The sequence below is a fragment of the Elaeis guineensis genome, chromosome 16 (assembly GCF_000442705.2).
Source record: "Elaeis guineensis isolate ETL-2024a chromosome 16, EG11, whole genome shotgun sequence".
NCBI classification, from domain to species: domain Eukaryota; kingdom Viridiplantae; phylum Streptophyta; class Magnoliopsida; order Arecales; family Arecaceae; genus Elaeis; species Elaeis guineensis.
Window position 1 is genome coordinate 38,445,807 of NC_026008.2, and position 18,102 is coordinate 38,463,908.

General features: G+C 37.8%; 1 protein-coding gene across 1 annotated transcript; it reads right to left on the bottom strand.

The window, feature by feature from the left end:
• Positions 1–1,875: 1,875 nt before the first annotated feature.
• On the bottom strand, positions 1,876–12,740 carry LOC105059617 (probable magnesium transporter NIPA6). The gene is made up of 9 exons (XM_010942985.2): positions 12,137–12,740; positions 9,447–9,503; positions 9,224–9,314; positions 8,975–9,135; positions 8,737–8,864; positions 8,452–8,589; positions 3,388–3,480; positions 3,184–3,301; positions 1,876–2,388 (listed from the first exon to the last, which is right to left on the bottom strand). Exons 1-9 carry the CDS (start codon positions 12,270–12,272, stop codon positions 2,279–2,281), a joined length of 1,032 nt encoding a protein of 343 aa, XP_010941287.1. The 5' UTR covers positions 12,273–12,740; the 3' UTR covers positions 1,876–2,278.
• Between the last annotated feature and the right edge of the window lie 5,362 nt (positions 12,741–18,102).

The window sequence follows — 18,102 nt, forward strand, 5'->3', positions numbered from 1 at the left end:
TGTTTTCCCCTTCTTTTTATCTTCGATCGAACGGTTAATTTTTTGCAATTTTATAGATTTGCGTTCTGTAATGACTGTGAAAGTTGAAATTAGGGTTTGGATGTTGATTGAATGATCGAGTATCGCACTTTTTAGGGATTTCTATGCGCCGAGTACTATGGAGATTGAAGTTAGGGTTTTTAGATTTGGATTTGGATTCGTAGATGATTTGGTTTCGGATTTGTGTTTGGGTTTTTCGCTTAAGATTGTCTCTGGCTTCTCTCCCTCCTCTCTTTTCTTTATGCGCAAAGAGCGATTAGTTTTCTCGTTTCAGTCGTCATTTCTCTTGGCGACTCTACTGTTGTTACTCGAGCCTCACTTATCCAATCTTCTTATTTTTTTTAACATTTCTTATCTTTTTTTCTTTTTTTTAATGATCAAGTTGGTGAGAAAGGACAAAGGATATAGACATTAATTTCCTCCACTTTGATCCAATCAAGGAGACACCATGTGGAAAAGACATGACTACTTCCTCTCATTTTACATTTTTTAAAAAAAAAATTTAATAGTATTTGATGGGATTTACTCTATTTTGGTAGATGTTTCTTGGTTTTTTGACATCACCACTAGTGTACGGCATTTTTAAGTCATGCAGACAGGGTTATGCGGTGGAGTAATCCATGATGGAGGAGCAACTATTTTCTTTAATCAGGAAAAAAAAAGTAATTTTTTTCCCTTGACGTATTTATGATATTTTGGAATTATTTATTTGCATAAAATGTATAATATAGTTAGTTAGTGGGTAATTAGTTTGGGTGCGATTATATCTATATCTATTCTCATAAGGTTTGTCAGATTATTAACTGGTTAATCCATCTGGATTATCTGCATCCGATCCATCTGAAGGCATCTTTTCCATATGTTAAGCATCGTATTCTTACAAAAAAAAAGTAAGAAAAAAAGGGTACCCACAGTGACCTTGGAAGATGTGGGCACGTCTTCAGATATTTTTGGGTACGAGGGCTCCTGGCCCGTGCTTTGTGCGACAATGGGAAGGAGAAAAGTCGTGCATGTGACATTGGGTAGGGCCCGTGGGAGCCGCGGCCGGCCGAAAGGATAGGGTTTGAACAGGTCCATCTGACGCCAAATTGAGTGCCAACAATTGCAAAAAAAAAAAAAAAAAAGAAAAAAAAAAAGAAAGATAATTAGGTACCTGCCACCTCCGTGCCAACTTGCGAGTCTGTTCACGTTTTTGTTATCGCTTTTGGTGACACAATTTCTATTTTCATATTCTGTAGCCGGTGGTGCGCCGCTCGAGGTTATGTGGTGCTTTAAGTTTTTTACATCTTACACTTTTAAAAAGTTTGGTCTATGGATTTGGTCGATACTGTAATCTTTTCATTTACCTACTTGCTAAGAGATCAAATAATTTCGGATAATGACTGGAGAGCAAATTTTTTTTTTTTTTGGAAACATGCAAGTGGTAACGTGTCCTACAGAAAAAATAATTCAGCTCAAGATATACAACCCATCATTCTCGTTCCCGTTCTTTGAAAATATAAAAAAGAAAGCCCTCTTCTGCATAGATTCTATAATTCCATCTGAGTAATCTTTCTTTTTCGTGCTCAACCACCAAAAAAATGATTCCCACACTGATCATTTTCGTAACTAAAAGGATGCTTTTAGTTCACCATCGGAATTAGAATTGAAGACAATTTTGATTTGCCGCTAGAATCAGAATCAAAATATGGTTCGAAGGAAAATAAAATTCTTATCAAGCGAATAAAAGCCATTCATTCTCATTCCTATTCCAAAGCTTAAATGCTCCCAACCAACATGCCTTAAGTTGCTAATATAACTATTTAGCAAAATTCTGCACACAACTGGAACAGGAACTTACGATCTAATGAAAGAGATTGATTCCTCTTGAGCAATTTGAGATGCAATAAAAGTATGCCCTGCCTGAGTGACCACATGAAAATGTGATATAAATGGGCATTTTTGAATTTATGAACCAAAGTATTTCACTACAACAGTCTAATTTACAAACAACTATGTACAAAGAAATGCCTTGCAAAATTGCCGAAAAGTTTATTCACTGGCTGGCTATACCGTACCCTCTGCAACGCTGATCTACAAGGTTGCCTGCTTCTACGCCAAAACCGCAAAAAAATTAACTTATCTCAACTTCAACTCCATGAAAGAATAGAATAAAGTACTGAAGGGAATGACTGTAGCCGCTCTATTTCCACCAGGTGCCAACGAGAATATGGTCCATGTAGATTTCTTTGATACAAAATCACTTGACATAATCTGGAGAATCTGAACTTAGTAACATAACAAAATGGTCCTCTTCAACATTCTTCAATGTATCAGCAGATCCTCTATTAATGTACCAAGATATGGAAGCTGTGTCCAGTAAAGCGACATGTTAGATTAAAACATGTAGACTGAGAAATCATAATATCTTTTTTAAATATTCAAATAAGCATTCCTGGAATTATGCCTCCAGCAGCCTATACTACAAACAATGAATGATGTGTTTAGTTTTAGCTAGTTATTGTTGAAGAGGTACAAGCTTTTGGACACTGTTTAATCAGAGCATATACAAGCTTTCTGAAACATTGCAAGGAAGATGATGTAGAACTCGCAGCGGTTAACTGTTGCTCTCTATGAACAATTAAGTTGAGAGATCTTGCGGCCAGGAGGGTGACATGAATTTTAGAGATGCGTGATGAACTGTGTCCAAGTGATAAAAAAAGATATGACCAGATCTGAAAGAGGTGTAGCATTTATGAAAAATAGGATTGCTGTCCAATTAAGGCATGCTTTTCTGAAGACTGACAAAGTAAATACAAGGGAATGTTCCATCCAGACAAACAAAATCCTAAGAAAGGCTATGTTGATACGAGTTTTAGTCAAAAAAAGAGAGAGGAGACCCAGATTTGGAGCAAATAGTCACTATTTCATAACTAAGAAGGTTGAATGAGCAATCTTTGAAAAACCATATCCATAATCCAAGAGAAGCACTCTCAATGGTCTGGACATGGTGGCTCCATTTTGTGGTTAAAGGGGAAGAAAGGAAAAAGGTAGGGCAAGAGAGATGACACAACGAAACCCTGATCCTGGTCCTTCTAAAGATTTTAAATGCAGCATTCAAAACTGGTTCCATAAAATCAGTTCCACATATTAATGCTATTTTACCTGCTGCAGGAGCCATTTCCTGCTCTCTGGCTGTATGCAATAAGACTGTCCCGGAGAGAACTGTTATAAACCCACACAATTCAGAAGCTATATCGCTTACATCTTGACCAGACCAATCCTGTAGCCATTGAGAAAAGGGTAAGAAACAAACCTTAGCCAAAGCATTTCAATACATACGTACATACAACATTAGTCAAAACATACCTTGAACATTATTGCACTTGCCACTATCGTGAGAGTGGTGAACATAACATAGTAAATTGGGGAGACAATTGCTGTATTGAAGGTATCCAGTGCCTGAGGGAGGTAACAGGTAAAATTCATTAAATTGTAAAGGATGCTGATACTTGCGCTGATAAAACTGCATAAACAATCACTTGATGAATTGTATACAACAATTGCAAACCACAGGTATGCCATCTGACATGCAATGGATGTATTTTTGTCAAGCATGCATTCCAAGAACATAATGGATCTATTCCATCTGAAACAGGGTGATTCCTTTCCATGGTAAGCTATGCAGAATCTGATAAAGAAAGATTGCCAAAATATTGTTAACAGCTCCTTTGAAGTGCAGTAGCACTACCTTTTTAGTATGTACCACTTCATTTCTTAACTGATTATTCCTTTAACCACAAGTCAGCAACAAATATAATTATGAGTAATCCTTCTTTTGGGAAGAAGAGATATCGCCTCTCTGTCCCTGTATCATCCTTGTGGTTTGTGATGGAGCCCAGCATTTATAAATAGATTTAATGCATGTTAATTGTTTTTGTTGGAACAAAAAAAGTGGAGCCAAAACTCTACTTTCAAAATTTAACCAACAAAATTGAAGATTTATGTACATGAAGATACATGAGCTCAATTACGTCATGGAAAGTTAAAATTAATTATCTTAAGGACAAGTGGCATTCCACGTTCTGGACCAGAAGTGTCAGTCAAACCAACATATGCATCAAAAGGGATTCTGATATGCAGAATGTATGGTCAGAGGATTAATACCCTAGGGCAATGAACTAGTGTGAACTCATTAAAGCTACAAAGTTCATACAGCTCTGGCAATTGCCCTCAGCAGCACAGCATGTGGCATGAGAGCTTATGTAGAACTCTTGAAATACTTTAATCAAATGTACAATGCACCCAGCCTTACATGCTTCCTCATGCAGGCATATTTGTTGAAAACAACCGGATGGAAGAAACAGTACGATGCACAAAATAGCTTCAAGATTTTTAGCTATGGAGAGATGCTGATATTTAGTAATTAATCGAATGCCATTTGATGGTAAAACGTGCCACGGTGATGTTCTGCAATCATTTTATAAAGGCACAGAAAGAATTTTAATTAAAGGGACAGAGAGAGACAGAGAGGGAAAATTTGTTGAACAATGCCAACTAGTCACACAGGTAACAATGATGAGCATTAAAGAGAAAATATGCAGAAAAAAAGGAAGGTGAAATTTAAGATTGTATTTCTCAGGACAAAGTAAGAATTCATAATACAGGACAAGGTATCATTCGCCGAACCATCCCGAATCGGACGGTTTAGGCCGTGCCGAACCATACCGGCAAGATACCAAACCATACCAGCAAGATACCGATCCAGTTCCAAAAAATAGCACAGCAGCCATCTCGGAGGGAGGGAAAAGAAAGAGAAAGAGAGAGAGAGAGGGAGAGAAGAGAAAGAGGAAGAGAGGGCCTCCGACCGCTGTCGGAGCTCTTTCCGAGCTCGATAAGGACGAAGGGAGGAAAGAAGAAAGGATGAGACCTCACCAGAGCACTAAAGGCCCTCAAAGGCCTTGGACGGATGGCAATGCCACCGCGAGCTCTTTGATGGCCGGCGAGCCAGCACCGAGAGAGCGGAGTTCAGCCGAGGTCAGAGGAGGGTTTACCCTTGTTTCTTTTCTTTTTTTTTTTTTTGAGTTTTAACGGGCAAAGGGGGCAACTGTGTTGCCGACTTTATCTTTTTTTTTTTTTTTTAATTCAGCTGAAGTGGGCCAATGGACTTCACCTTATTTTTAATGCAGTTGCCAACATCGTCCGCTAAAAATAAAAAAAAAAAAAATCAAAACATGGGCGAATCCCTATTTCAAACTGGAAGGCGAAGGCCCTCCTCCAGCCTCAGCCACCCTCCGTTTTCTTGGCGCTGGCTCGCCAGCCGTCGGAGAGCTCGCGGCGACATCGCCGCCCGTCCGAAGGCCTCCAATAATTCGGTGAGGTCTCCCTCTCTCTCTTTTTCCCTCCCTCCACCCTTATCAAGCTCGAAAATGGCTCCGACGGCCTCCAACGGCTGTCGAAGGCTCTCTCTTCCTCTCTCCCCCCTCTCCCTCTTCTTCTCCCCCTTTCTCTTCCTCTCTTTCTTCTCCCTCTCCCCTTCTCTCCCCTGTTAGTTTGTGCCAGTCCGGTCCGGTACGGACCTGTATCGATTCATACCGCCGACCAACCGGCACGGGTCCCGATTCCGGCTCCGGGAACCTTGGGACAAGGAAATAAAAAGAAATTAAGGGGCTTCAGAAGTAGCATAGACAAGACATTAGAAATGATACTAAGCCATGCAGAATAAAGGTCTGATGGGGCATAACATATTTTGATGGAAAGAATTAAAAAAAAAAATGAATAGATCAAAGAGGAAATTGTGCAAGCTGTACACATAGAGGTGAAGTTTTAAAATAAATGCCAATCCAATGTAATGCGATGGCACTTATTAATCAAGGACATTAAGAACAAATAAGATATGGATTGAAGTAGTTATATATCTGGAAAGACCAAGAAGTAGCAGTATCAATGAGAATAGAGTGATCATGAATTGATTTTTAAATACATTTGGAGATACCAAGGAATTCATGTGTCACAATTACCAAAGAAGGAAAAGTAGTAGGAAAAAGTGCGAGTAAAAATTTATTTCCAATCAGAAAGGAATTAGGAACTAATTTACAAAATGAAAAATTGGTTTCTGTTTAAAAGAAAAGAGGAAAAGGTAGGATAGGAATCATAAATATATTTCTATTTGCCTCATAATAAATCATACTTATACCAAATGAAAATAGGCGGTGACTTAGATAAATGTAAAGGAAGTTGAAGTTTGAAAATGCAAATAAATACGAAACATAGAGTGATGTATAAGTCAAAACATAACTGATATATCAGTCTCATGACCAGATAAATCCGATGGGCTGGTGCTGAGTTGGGAACCATTTATGAAGGAGCTCAAGTAAGGGAATATATCATGATTCAATTTAAATATATCATGTGTGTGTGCATATGTGAATCCGTAAATGCGTGCAAGTGTTTGCATGTCTGCTGTAAGTGAAAGGTATAGAACTGAAAGTTATGAACATTACAAGTCACCCGTAACAGCTAAAAAGATGCACGGATGCACACACATGTATGCATGCATGTATGTATACGCTTAGCTTTAAGCTTATTTAATTTCATCTTTTCAATGAGGATGGCCTTAACACCATGAGAAGTTCAAATAAGAAATATAAGAACAAGATTTTTATCCATTCTAATATGACAGTCCAATTGCACATGTGGATATGACGTCAAATTTAGCAATTCTTGTCAGAGAAATGATTTGACTACTTTTATAATTGAAATCACAACCATATATAGGAAGGTTAGAGCCTGGCAAAAAAACTAATATCTCCTGCAGCTTGCTGCTCTTCTCATAATTGTAAATTGATTTCTACCAAGAGGAAATTGCATATCTCATATCAAACAAGGATAATGAAAACTCAAGAAAGTTGTAGACTTTAGTTCTAAATGCTGTTAATTCTCGGGTTCAAGATATTTTTATCGCTTTCAAGAGAAGGTGGCCCTACAAACAATTTTGATAGGTCAGCACTTGTTGAATGGACATCTCTAATCTCAAACCCAGACAAGGCACTTCAAACTAAATGGATCAAAGCCACCTCTTCATGTTGTGGAACTTAATTGTGAAGGTGGATGTAGAGGTAGCGTGTGTCTGGTGATGGCAGTGTTATAAGGGACACCACAGGCAGATTAATTTTTACATCCTTTCATGGGTTCGAATCCAATGTTTTTAGTGAAATGAGTGTCCTTCTCTTGATGTTTGAAACTTTGAACCCAAGGAGGCTTCTCTTCTATCATTTTGGAATCTAATACTCAAATACTGGTTGATGTTCTGTATCATATTCCCTCGAAGCTTTGCTAACTGGTTCAGAAATTCAGGTTGCTGACATAAAATCTATATGGTGGTTCAATGTATTTAAAGAACGCAATTTGGCTAAGGATGGCAAATATAGCTTGTGATATCCAAGAAATTCGTGTTCTCAGATCGTTAGCCCACTTCCAGCTGTCACAAAATGTTCTCTAACACTGGATCAGATGGGCTTTCAGTAACCTAGGTTCATGTTTGTTAAGATCTCCCTCTAGTAACCTAATGGGCTTTCTTTGCTTTCGTTATATTTATTTTTTTCTTCTTTTTAACCCTCTTTTTATTTAAATAGTCCATGCTAAACACTCACCCAGGACATGGTTATTTTACTAAAAAAGAAAAAAAAGATAAGAGTATAAACCAGATATAGAGAGATAGCTGCAGGTAAAACTGATTTCAGCCATGAGTATATATAAAGCAGATCATAGAAAAAAAAAAAAAAGGAGAAACAAGAACTAAAGCATGTACAAAGTAATAATACTTTATGGTATCATGTAGAGCCTTCCATGCTAAAACAAATTAATTTTGAAAATAAAAGTCTACAAATATCACCCTTAACTGAATTTCATTAATAAATTACCATCATCTGGCATGATATAAAGCAACCATAAGTAGTCATATTATATACTGCAAACCTGGTTCAATCAAGTAACCAGAGACAACCTCTGCAAATATGAACAGAATAAGATAAATAAAAAAAAATAAATCAAAGGTAACCACCTACAGAGACGTTAGATATAGGCATAATTAGAAAATGGTTCCGCACATAAAGCTTGGAAAGTAATAATCATATAAAAATAAAAATACACATTAAGATTGTCAACAAGCAAGTCTTATGAGTGTTTTCCTTTCAAGTTGGTATAAGAACATAATAACAACCTCATATGGACTTGATAGATAATGTAAATTTTGTGAAAATTCAATTGCAATGGCAGTCTGGAGGATTGCAGGTTAAAATGACTATAGTAGGATAAAATATCAAGAAAAAGTTCTTATCAGGAAAAAGGCCTGTAGGCCATGGCTTATCTTTTTAACTAATGGAGACATCAAATATGAATAACAAGATCCAACAAAATGCATATTGTAGAAACCTTGTTCAAGTAATTCAATTGAGCGATGACACAAACGACAGCAACTGTGACAAATAGCCATGTCTGTGGATAAGCAATCTGACTCATTCCCTCCAATGTAAGTTTTATTGCAATTCCAATGGCCTTGATGCTAACAACCTGTGCACCCCCATTAAGCAAAAAGAAATGGAGCTTGAGAATGGAACAAGATAAGAAGAAAGTTTTTACCACAGTTATGAGTGCCAAAAATTCTGATAACTGAGTGCATGTGATTCACAATAACCAGCTCAAGGAAAAACAATTTACCGTCAGTGAGCCCATTAGAGAGCAGATGCCAAGGTAAACCAATATGTTGGTCTGTCCATAACGAGGTTCAAAGTGTAGTACTAATGCCAATACAATTGATAATGTAGCTCCAGAGTAAACTAAAAATGCTGCAAACAGGACAAATGCAAGAAAAGAAATTAATTATAATGCAGAACTGCCTGGGTATTTGACAAACAGTATAGTGAAGACAAAAGAGAACAACAATTGTCTGCGATACCAGGTTGAGTAGCTAGATTCCAAATTTCTTCTACAGAACTCGGAGAATGCTCCTGAGGTGCGTGAATTATGATAACAACTGAGCCAACGATACAGGACACACACCCCAAAACACCTAGTTTCTGTAATCGTTCTTTCAGCATGAAGTGTGCCAAAACAGCACTATTTGGTCCATCAAAAACATAAATTCTCAAAATCAGTAGACCCAATTAGATATATTAAGCACAGAAAACTGTTTTCTTAGTTTTACCTGACAATAATACTCAATGCACCAAGAGGAGTTACAAGAACTGCAGGGGCAAAAACATAAGCCACAAAATTTGCCACCTCACCTATCATCACTGGTTGTAAAGAAACTTGACTTTCAGATAAAGAAATTTTGCCCCTCTAACCACCATTAATATTGTTTTTGGAAAAAAAAAAAAGCATGTGAATATAATAATTTTGTGACTCAAAATCTACAAATAGCTTACTTGTTAGCATGCCAGCCCACCACAAAGGCTCTAATAGGTATGCATACCCTCCAAAACCTACGGTATAAAAGGAATAAGGCAATAACCAGAAAACAAAGTTAAAAATGCATAGGAAAGAAGTGAAGTCTTCCGAGTATAATCACATAGAAGATCAGAAGATCTTGAAAATCAGTAAGTTCCTAGATGGAAATAACCCAACGTATTGCTTTTTTTTTTTTTTTTATGTTTCAAAGTTCATGATAATTCTAAGCCAAAGAAAGTAAATAAAAGACAACAAATGAAAAAAGAATATCAATTTGGTATTTTCCACCAACAAATGATGTTTACCTAGTAAAATTTGCTTACTCCTGCAACACCTAAACAATAAGATGGAAACAAAGATATGGCAGTTTTTCTCTGACTCCAAACCGAAATTTGAAGCTTATTAAGAACACATAAGGCGATTGTATCCTCACACCATCTCAACCTCATGAAAGAATGGAAGCCACAATGAAAGAAAATAAGAATTGAAAGTTTCCAACTTGAAAAGCAAGTGGGGAATGGTTTAGGATGACACACACAATAAGTAGTTAAGAATCAGCTTCGCCATTCAGGCACTGACCTTTCCACAGAAAAAATAAGTTTCAAATAGGATGAGAATTTGGCAGTCACAAAGAATGTATAAAGTTCCAACAACAAGAAATCAATAAATTCCAAGTTATCATATACAACAACTAAAGCCTACCCAGTTAAGAAACTTTTCTTACGAGAGAATATGATCTGTAACTGGTTTCATGTTGAGGAAAAAAAACAAATATAGTTTTGATTACTTTCAAAATTTCAGTTTCTAAAGTGCTTGTAACATACGCCACCTTGAATATTTCATTTTTATGTGAATATCTTATGTCATGGACTATTTCCCTTTAGGACTGTGGCACATAAGAATTGGAAGATAAACCACAGCCTAGGTGCCTTGCACTCCTAACTCTTTGTCCCTTTTTTTCCTGTTCATCTTTCTTTTCTTCTTCCACCTATTACGTAAACCAAAGATAAAGCTTGCCCAGCTATACATGCATAAGTTAAAGTTTGGAAGGTGCTTGATGTTACTAGGATCAATTTTCTTGAACACCTTCTTTATCATGACACCCTGTCCTTTTCCTTTTTCTAATTTTCCATTTTCTAATGTTGATAGGATCCACTTTCTTAACATTTCTTCTTCAGCTAAATCTTTGCCTTTTCCCTTAAATTTTGCAAAAGAGAGAAAAAATGGGCAGTAATATCTATGGAACATAAAGTGGGTGACATCCTATAAAGTAAAAAGATATTTATGAGAATGGTTTTGGCTTGTCACTAAGGCAAAAGATGAATTATGGGGCATGGCATAATTTAAAAGGAAAAAGAAAAAGAAAATCAAGATCATGGGATCTCTCCACAAACATATTGCCCGATACACAGACTCCAGATAGAGACTAAAAAAATGCATTGATCTTTTCTAATGAGATTTGCTTGAAAGCATGGAATGAAAAGAATGGAGATAAGTTTGCCCTTCATCAATAGCCATTTAAAGTTCATTCTTTTCATCAATTACCAGCATTTTACATCTTGTAATATTAAGAGTTGAGCACATTCATAGCATTTAAGAGGAGGTATTAACTATCATGATTCTCATCAGTTTCAAATATTTTGTTATTACTTTTCTTAATTTCTCTTATTCTCTCCCTGCCGGAGCAAGGCTTAAAACAAGAGTATTTATTAAAGATGAGAATGTCTATACAGTTATGCAGATTTGAGACATGTGGAGGTACCTTTTTGTTGGAGGATCAGTGGGAACAGAGGCTGGAAGTATGGAGTCAAGGAGTCAATATTTCAACAAGAGAATATGTGCTACGATACTAGACACAATTATAAAATGTTTGTAACCTTGTTAAAAAAGAGATGAGGGGAAGAGAAGGGAGGCAATGACAAATTCAAAGATACATGCAGATAAAAGTTGATGGTTATAGATAAGCACTTAAGACAGTGTTTGTTTCTCCATTATTAGATCATTCTAGCTCCAAATCTTGAAGATGCTTGAGTATGTGAGGCATTAATCAAACAGACATTACCGTGAATCATGATATGTGTTTGATGATGATAGAATTACTACATTGAAATATCAAGGTTTCCATATCCAAATCGCTAGCCACTTAGTTAAAATATGTTTGAGGACAACAAAGCAACACCATCAAAATATCAAATTACTAGCCACTTAGTTAAAATCAGGATTACTGCACTAGTGTTTGGTATTACATTAAGAAGAGTAGCTAAAACGAAAACCTCAAACATTGCAGGACTGAATTGATGATAGTCATTAGCTACAAAGAATTAAAATCGTTTCCAAGGACTTCTAATCTCCAGAGTCATGTCCCTTTGCAAGATTAGTCTCAAATCTCCACAAACATCTGGATTTTTTATATTAAATATTAAGAGAACAGGGAAATCAATGTATGAATTTTAGATTATATTCCAAGCTCTACGGATTTCTTCCAAGAGCAAAATTAAATATGATGAACGATAAGCCACCAAGGAAGCTGGAAAACTGTATTGTAATACTTAATGAGCATGAAACACATCAAGATTAGATTTTTTTTTTTTTTTTTTCTTGCCCCATTGAATATATCCATCTCTCCCCAAATCAAGAAAAGAGGAACACAAGATCTAGGGTTTCTGACCAGCAGGGATGCCGAATCTGCCGGCGCGCTTGAGCCCCTTCTTCTTCAAAATGAAACTGGCGCCGATGAACGCACCCGACACCGCGGCCAAGATCAGCCCTTTAGTGTTGTCCGACACCCGTGCGATCGACTCCATGCCCCTCCCCTTCTTTACCTTCTATCCCGCTTCTAATCTCTCCCTATCTTTCTCCTGATCTGTTCTCTTCGCCTTTTCCAGATACACACATAGAGAGAGACAGAGAGAGAGAGAGAGAGAGAGAGAGAGAGGAAAGAGTCTGGCGATACAAAAGACGAGAGATCACCCGCGAGGTCGAAATCAAACAGCCGCGAGCTCCAAATGGAATTCCTCCTCCCGCTTCCAAAATTTGAATACCAGCTAGAGAAAAAGATTGGCCCGTTGTCGTTTTCTACTCCACGCGGAGAGAGAGAGAGAGAGAGAGAGAGAGAGAGAGAGAGAGAGAGGGGGGCAAAAAAGGACGGGCAAGGAGAGGCGGAGGACGCGCGAGGGAGGGATGGCGGCGTTTAGCGTGACCGGCGGTCTCAAGTCCGGTTTCCTTCTGGTTGCGTCCACGTAACGGTTAGAAGAGAACCACGTCGCAGCCCAGCTATCGTACCAAACCACTGAACCGCTACAGTTCCATCGTATATCTTAGCGGCCCCACGAGAGGATTCAGTCGTCTCATGCCATATGACATGGATCTCGTTTGGTGTTACAATTGGGCTTCAAGGAGAAGGCATTTGGTGATGGAAACGGAGAAGGGAACGGCTATTGAACAGTTGCGCTGGATCTGTCGCGAAAAGTGGGTGCACTCGCGACGAAGGATGCAACAGCCCCGCCGGCTGGTGGGGCCGCAACCGGAGCATTGTTTCCAACCGCAAGCGCTCGTTAAGTCTGGGACACCGGATACGTGACAGCGTGGTTTAAAATAATGATGTTATAATATTGAGTTTAGAAGGACGGCATCATAACTGTTATAATGTCCATATAATGATTTCGGTTGCCTTAATGATGTTATATAGTTATTGAGATAGGAAACATGAAAAATATAATGATCTTTTATTTTCTATCATAATGAATCATTACAATGTAAATAACGGTCATCATTTTTGCTTAAATTTTTTAAATAAAATATTTTTTTTTAAATTTTAAATTTATCTTTCAAAAATTTCTCTAAAAATGATAGTGCAATGGAATAGATTATATTATTTATCTAATAAAAAATAAAGAAAAAAAAAGATAATACCATAGTTTTTGTGTTATTATACTTTATTGTACTGCATAAACATATTATTGTATTGTAGAAGGGAGGGTATTCTTAGTTCCACATTGGTTGTGAGTTAAGAAAAAATTATGATTTATATAAGAGGGGATCATCTTTTCCATATGAGGTACTTTTTGAATGACAAAATCGTGAGGCTCAAAACGGCTCATACAGTCTCCCAGACTATAGGCTATAGATCAGAGCAGACAATATCTTACATGTCGAGCCATAAGCCCTTAATCGTAGTAGTGGCCCGAAAATAAGGGCACCACCATCCATAGATTGTGGGGCTTCTTCCGTCTGAAGATGACTATCCTTCGCCTTTCGAAAGATAAAATTATGAAGCCCAAAACGGCTCATATAGCCTTTGAACTGTATGTCATAGGTCAAGGCGGACAATACCTCACATACCAAGCTATGAGTACTTGACCGCAATATACATAAAAATGACTTGATAAATTTTAGGATAAATTATAGTAATATCCCTTAATTTTAATCTAATTTTACTTATACTCTTCAACTTTAAAAAATATCGAACTAGTCTTTCAATTTTCAAAATATTTCAAAGTAATCTTATCATTTGTTTACAATAAATGGTCTTGTGGAAGGTCTCATGGAGGTCTCATAGTCTTGTCATTTACAATAAATGGAGAGAAACGACAGTGTTGAAGGTCTCATAGGTGGGATTGAAGGAGGAAAAGTGAGGAAGAAGGAGAGAGGGAAGGAGGGGTCACAAGTAGATGTGGAGGTTTAGCCATGGAGGGGGAGGGCTCATAGACGAACTTGAAGGAGTAGGAGGATGATGAGGAGGAGAAATAGATGAGGAGAAAAAGGAGGAAGAAGGAAGAGTCATTGACAAGGAAGAGACGGAGGTAGAGCAAACCATCATGGAGGCGAAGGGCTCATGGACAGATTTAGAAGAGGAAGAGGAGGAAGAAAGAGGGGTCACTGGTAAGAAAAATGATGAGAAGGAGAAGTGGATAAGGAGAAGGAGAGAAAGGGAAGAAAAGGTTGCCAACAAGAAAGAGATAGAAGTGGAGGGAATTGCCATGGAGATGAAGGGCTCATGGAGAGACTTAGAGGAGGAGGAGAAGTAGGTAAGGAGAAAGAAGAAAAGGGGGAAGGAGGGGTTGTCTGTGAGGAGGAAGGAGAGGAGGAAAAAGGAGGGAGGAGGGGAAAGGATGACAATAAGAAGAAGGGGGTGTTAAAAAAAGAGGGGAGGAAAAAAAAAAAGAGGGAGGAGGGACGTCGGCAATGGAGATAGAGAATGAGAGAAATTAGAGAGAAAAGAAGAGGGAGGAGATGATGATAAGGATATTTTGATCATGTTATAAAATGAAAATATCATGTGATAGTCATGTGATATTATTCTATTAATGAACATGGATGGTAAAACTACTTTGAAATATCTCAAAAATTTGAAGGACTAGTTTGATAATTTTTAAAATCGAGGGATGCAAGCGAAATTAGACTAAAGTTGAGGGAGTATTTTTATAATTTATCCTAAATTTTATAGTATGAGAGTTATAATCTATCTCAAATCTTTAGTTTTAATCTGGTAATTTTATTTTTTACTCGCAAAGTAGCAACAAAAGTGGGTAATATTTTACTTTATAGATAAGAATAAGTTTGTTCTATGAAAAAATAAAAAGTGTTATCCAAATTAAAGATACTTTCTCTCAAACAAAAACTTCGTAGACGACCATCTTTAATATATTATACCAATTTGATGAAAGAAAAAAGAGAAATTCCTCCAATTTGCCCAAATTGATTCTTAAAAAAAAATAAAAAAAATCAAAAGCAAAGCTCTAGAGTTTTATTTCTTTTGTTAATTTCATAATAGAATTAGTTGCAGTCCCTCTATTTATACTAGCAAGGCTATTCGTTCTATATTTAGCCTAGATTCTTCTACTAATTAGAAGAAGTCAAAACTTTCTCAAAATACTTGTAACTAATAAAAAAATTATAAAAAAAACTAAAACCCTTTTATAATTGAATTTCAACTTCTATATCAATTTAACTCTGGCCATCTTATCCAATTCTTCACAAAATATGAATTACAGCTGGTCAAGGTCCTTTCCAAATAAAAAAATTTTATATTGAGTGGTCCATTTGAAGGCCTAAATATCATTTTAAGATCCCAATTGATATAGTATCATAGATTTTGAAAAGTTATGTCCATCAAACATTGTGAGGAGAGTTATGGGTATTGAAAATTTTGACATGTAACTTAGCTTCCAATGTGCTGGATCTTATTCTTAGATCACGTCCAAACCCATCTAACATGATGGCTGGAGTAATTCACAATGGATTTGTTAATCCTCCAAGATCATATATAGAAGAGCTGCATGCAATATATTGTATCATGTTTAATCGCAAACCATAAGTCGCAAGAGAAAAATAGAGTTAATGAAGATTCCATTAGTTTCGATGAAAAGAGATTTCACCTGCCCTTCTGCTCTTAGTTCTCCCTTCTATTGCTTTTGACATCTTCGACCAAACCATCACCACCTTCAGGGGCTAGCATTGCTAGAGAACTAGAACTATCAAAATAGATCAGGACCCATGGGCCAGTCCATTTGGCCCTAAAAATGGGTCAGATCGGGCTGAGAAATTTTGGCCCATTTATGAAAGTGAATTTTTTGATCCGGCCTATGTAGCCCATGGGCTGAACCAAGTTAAGATCGGATCAGCCCGTGGGCTAGCCTATACCCACAGCCCTCCACCCCTCCCCTCAGTCTCCTGGACCAATCCCTAGCACAGTTGCCCCTTTCCTCCCCCGCCTCTCCTCACCCTTTATCTCTCCCATCATATCCGCTTTCGTCGCTGCCCCCTCCTTCTGCAGCCCCACCCCCCCTCCTCTCCTTCTACAACCTCTGCTGCCACCGCCTCCCAGCCCTTTTAAGCAACCCTGCAGTTGCCCTCCCTTCCCTTCTTTCCCTCCTTCATCCCCTTCTCAACTTTCACAAGTTCGCCGATGCCCAATCCCTTCTCTTTTCCTTCATCCCTCTCAACCGCCCTCGTTTTCTCCACCGCCACCTCCTCCGCCCCAAGCACCCCTCGTTGAAGGCCCTCCTCGACACTGCAGTCTCCTCCTATGCTCGTGGCTTGCCTCTACCAGCCCCACCTCGCTGAGCAGCTCTTCCCGTCCATGAAGCACCACCGCCTCCGTCCCTCCCTCGACACCACGAATATCCTACTTGACGCCCTCATCCTCGACGCCCTCTCCGTCCCCCAACTTCACTCCCTCTCCCCCGCCTCTGTCCCCCTAATCCGCTCACTAAACTGAAATGGGTTGGTCCGACCCTGATCCACAGCCCACGTGGGCTAGGGCTGGGTCGGGTTTTTACGGCCCATTTTAACAATTTTTGACAGCTCTATAGAAAAGTCCGGCCTGATCCATTTTGATAGCTCTATAGAGAATCGATATTTTCCTTGTGAGGCACGAAGGGTCTCGTTGGAGGAGAAGCCATAATAATAAGATCAATTATGATGCATAGAATAATGGAACAGGAAACAAAAGAATGCTTGTTAATCTCTACACAATCTTGTTGCTGTTATATCTTTCAACGAGTGACCATCATCTATGAACTTAATAGGAGGTGGATTTAAATTTTTGTAGCTCCAAGAAAAAGAAAACCTTAACTCAACATGTATAGCCTTACCCATCATAAAACTTTATCTATATGTATGTCAAACTCATATTCCTGCATAGTCCATCCAGACTTATCCCTAAATAAAGAGTATTTTTTTCGAAAAAAATTAATTTGATTCGTTATATTTTATGACTAAGGCTTCAAATTTAGATTTTATAAGACATGAGTAGTTGCTACTACATATATAAAGTCTGACACCCACCTCCCAATTGGGCCTTGTGTCTTCTAGCTGTTCATCCTTTATTTGGGGATAAATTAGGCCTTTGCTCCCTTCAGGGCTCATTTTGGGTGCTAAATATGGCCGTGCAATTTGTGCTCGTCAAAGTTGGACTTGGCCCCCATTGATCGGGATACGAAGAACTGGCTTGGTGGTAACCATGAGGCTTGAAGCCATGCAGCTTAATCTATGTAATTGCCATTACTGGCATTAGGGTTGGAAGTGATAGTAAAGAGAAAGAGAAAAAAATTTTTATCCTCTATTTAAAAATTTTTAAAAAGTCAAATAAGAAGTGTGAAGTTTTTTATCATTCTGACATCGAGCTATTTTTTCACAAGATCTTCCCTGTAGTATTATCATCGTAATAGAGTTTAACCATCAAATTCAGAGTGGATTTATGTAGTTCCTCTATGCTTAAGACATCAGAATATCGAATCGTGAATGAAGAAAGATATTGGAAAAAAGCATATTGGATAGAGATCGTGAGGCTCCAATTCTTGACTAGAAGAGATACCAAATTAAAGCCTCTACCCTTTCATCCCTCGGATAGATAGAAATTTTTATCCCCCCTTTTTTCTTTTTCCAATCTCCCTCTATATTAGTCACATCTATATTTATTTAAAGAAAGAAAATACAACATCAGTAAATGTACCCATATTTCATAGATCAATCCAATATCACCATTTTTATTTTCACAAAAAAATGTAAGTTACTCCAGCACTCTAGGGGTCTAACAATGTGCCTTTCTATGTGAAACTAGTTTATATGTTAACATCATTTGGCCCTAATGCCTCTCTTATAAAGGCAAGCAATGAGTACTCTTTGATGCTT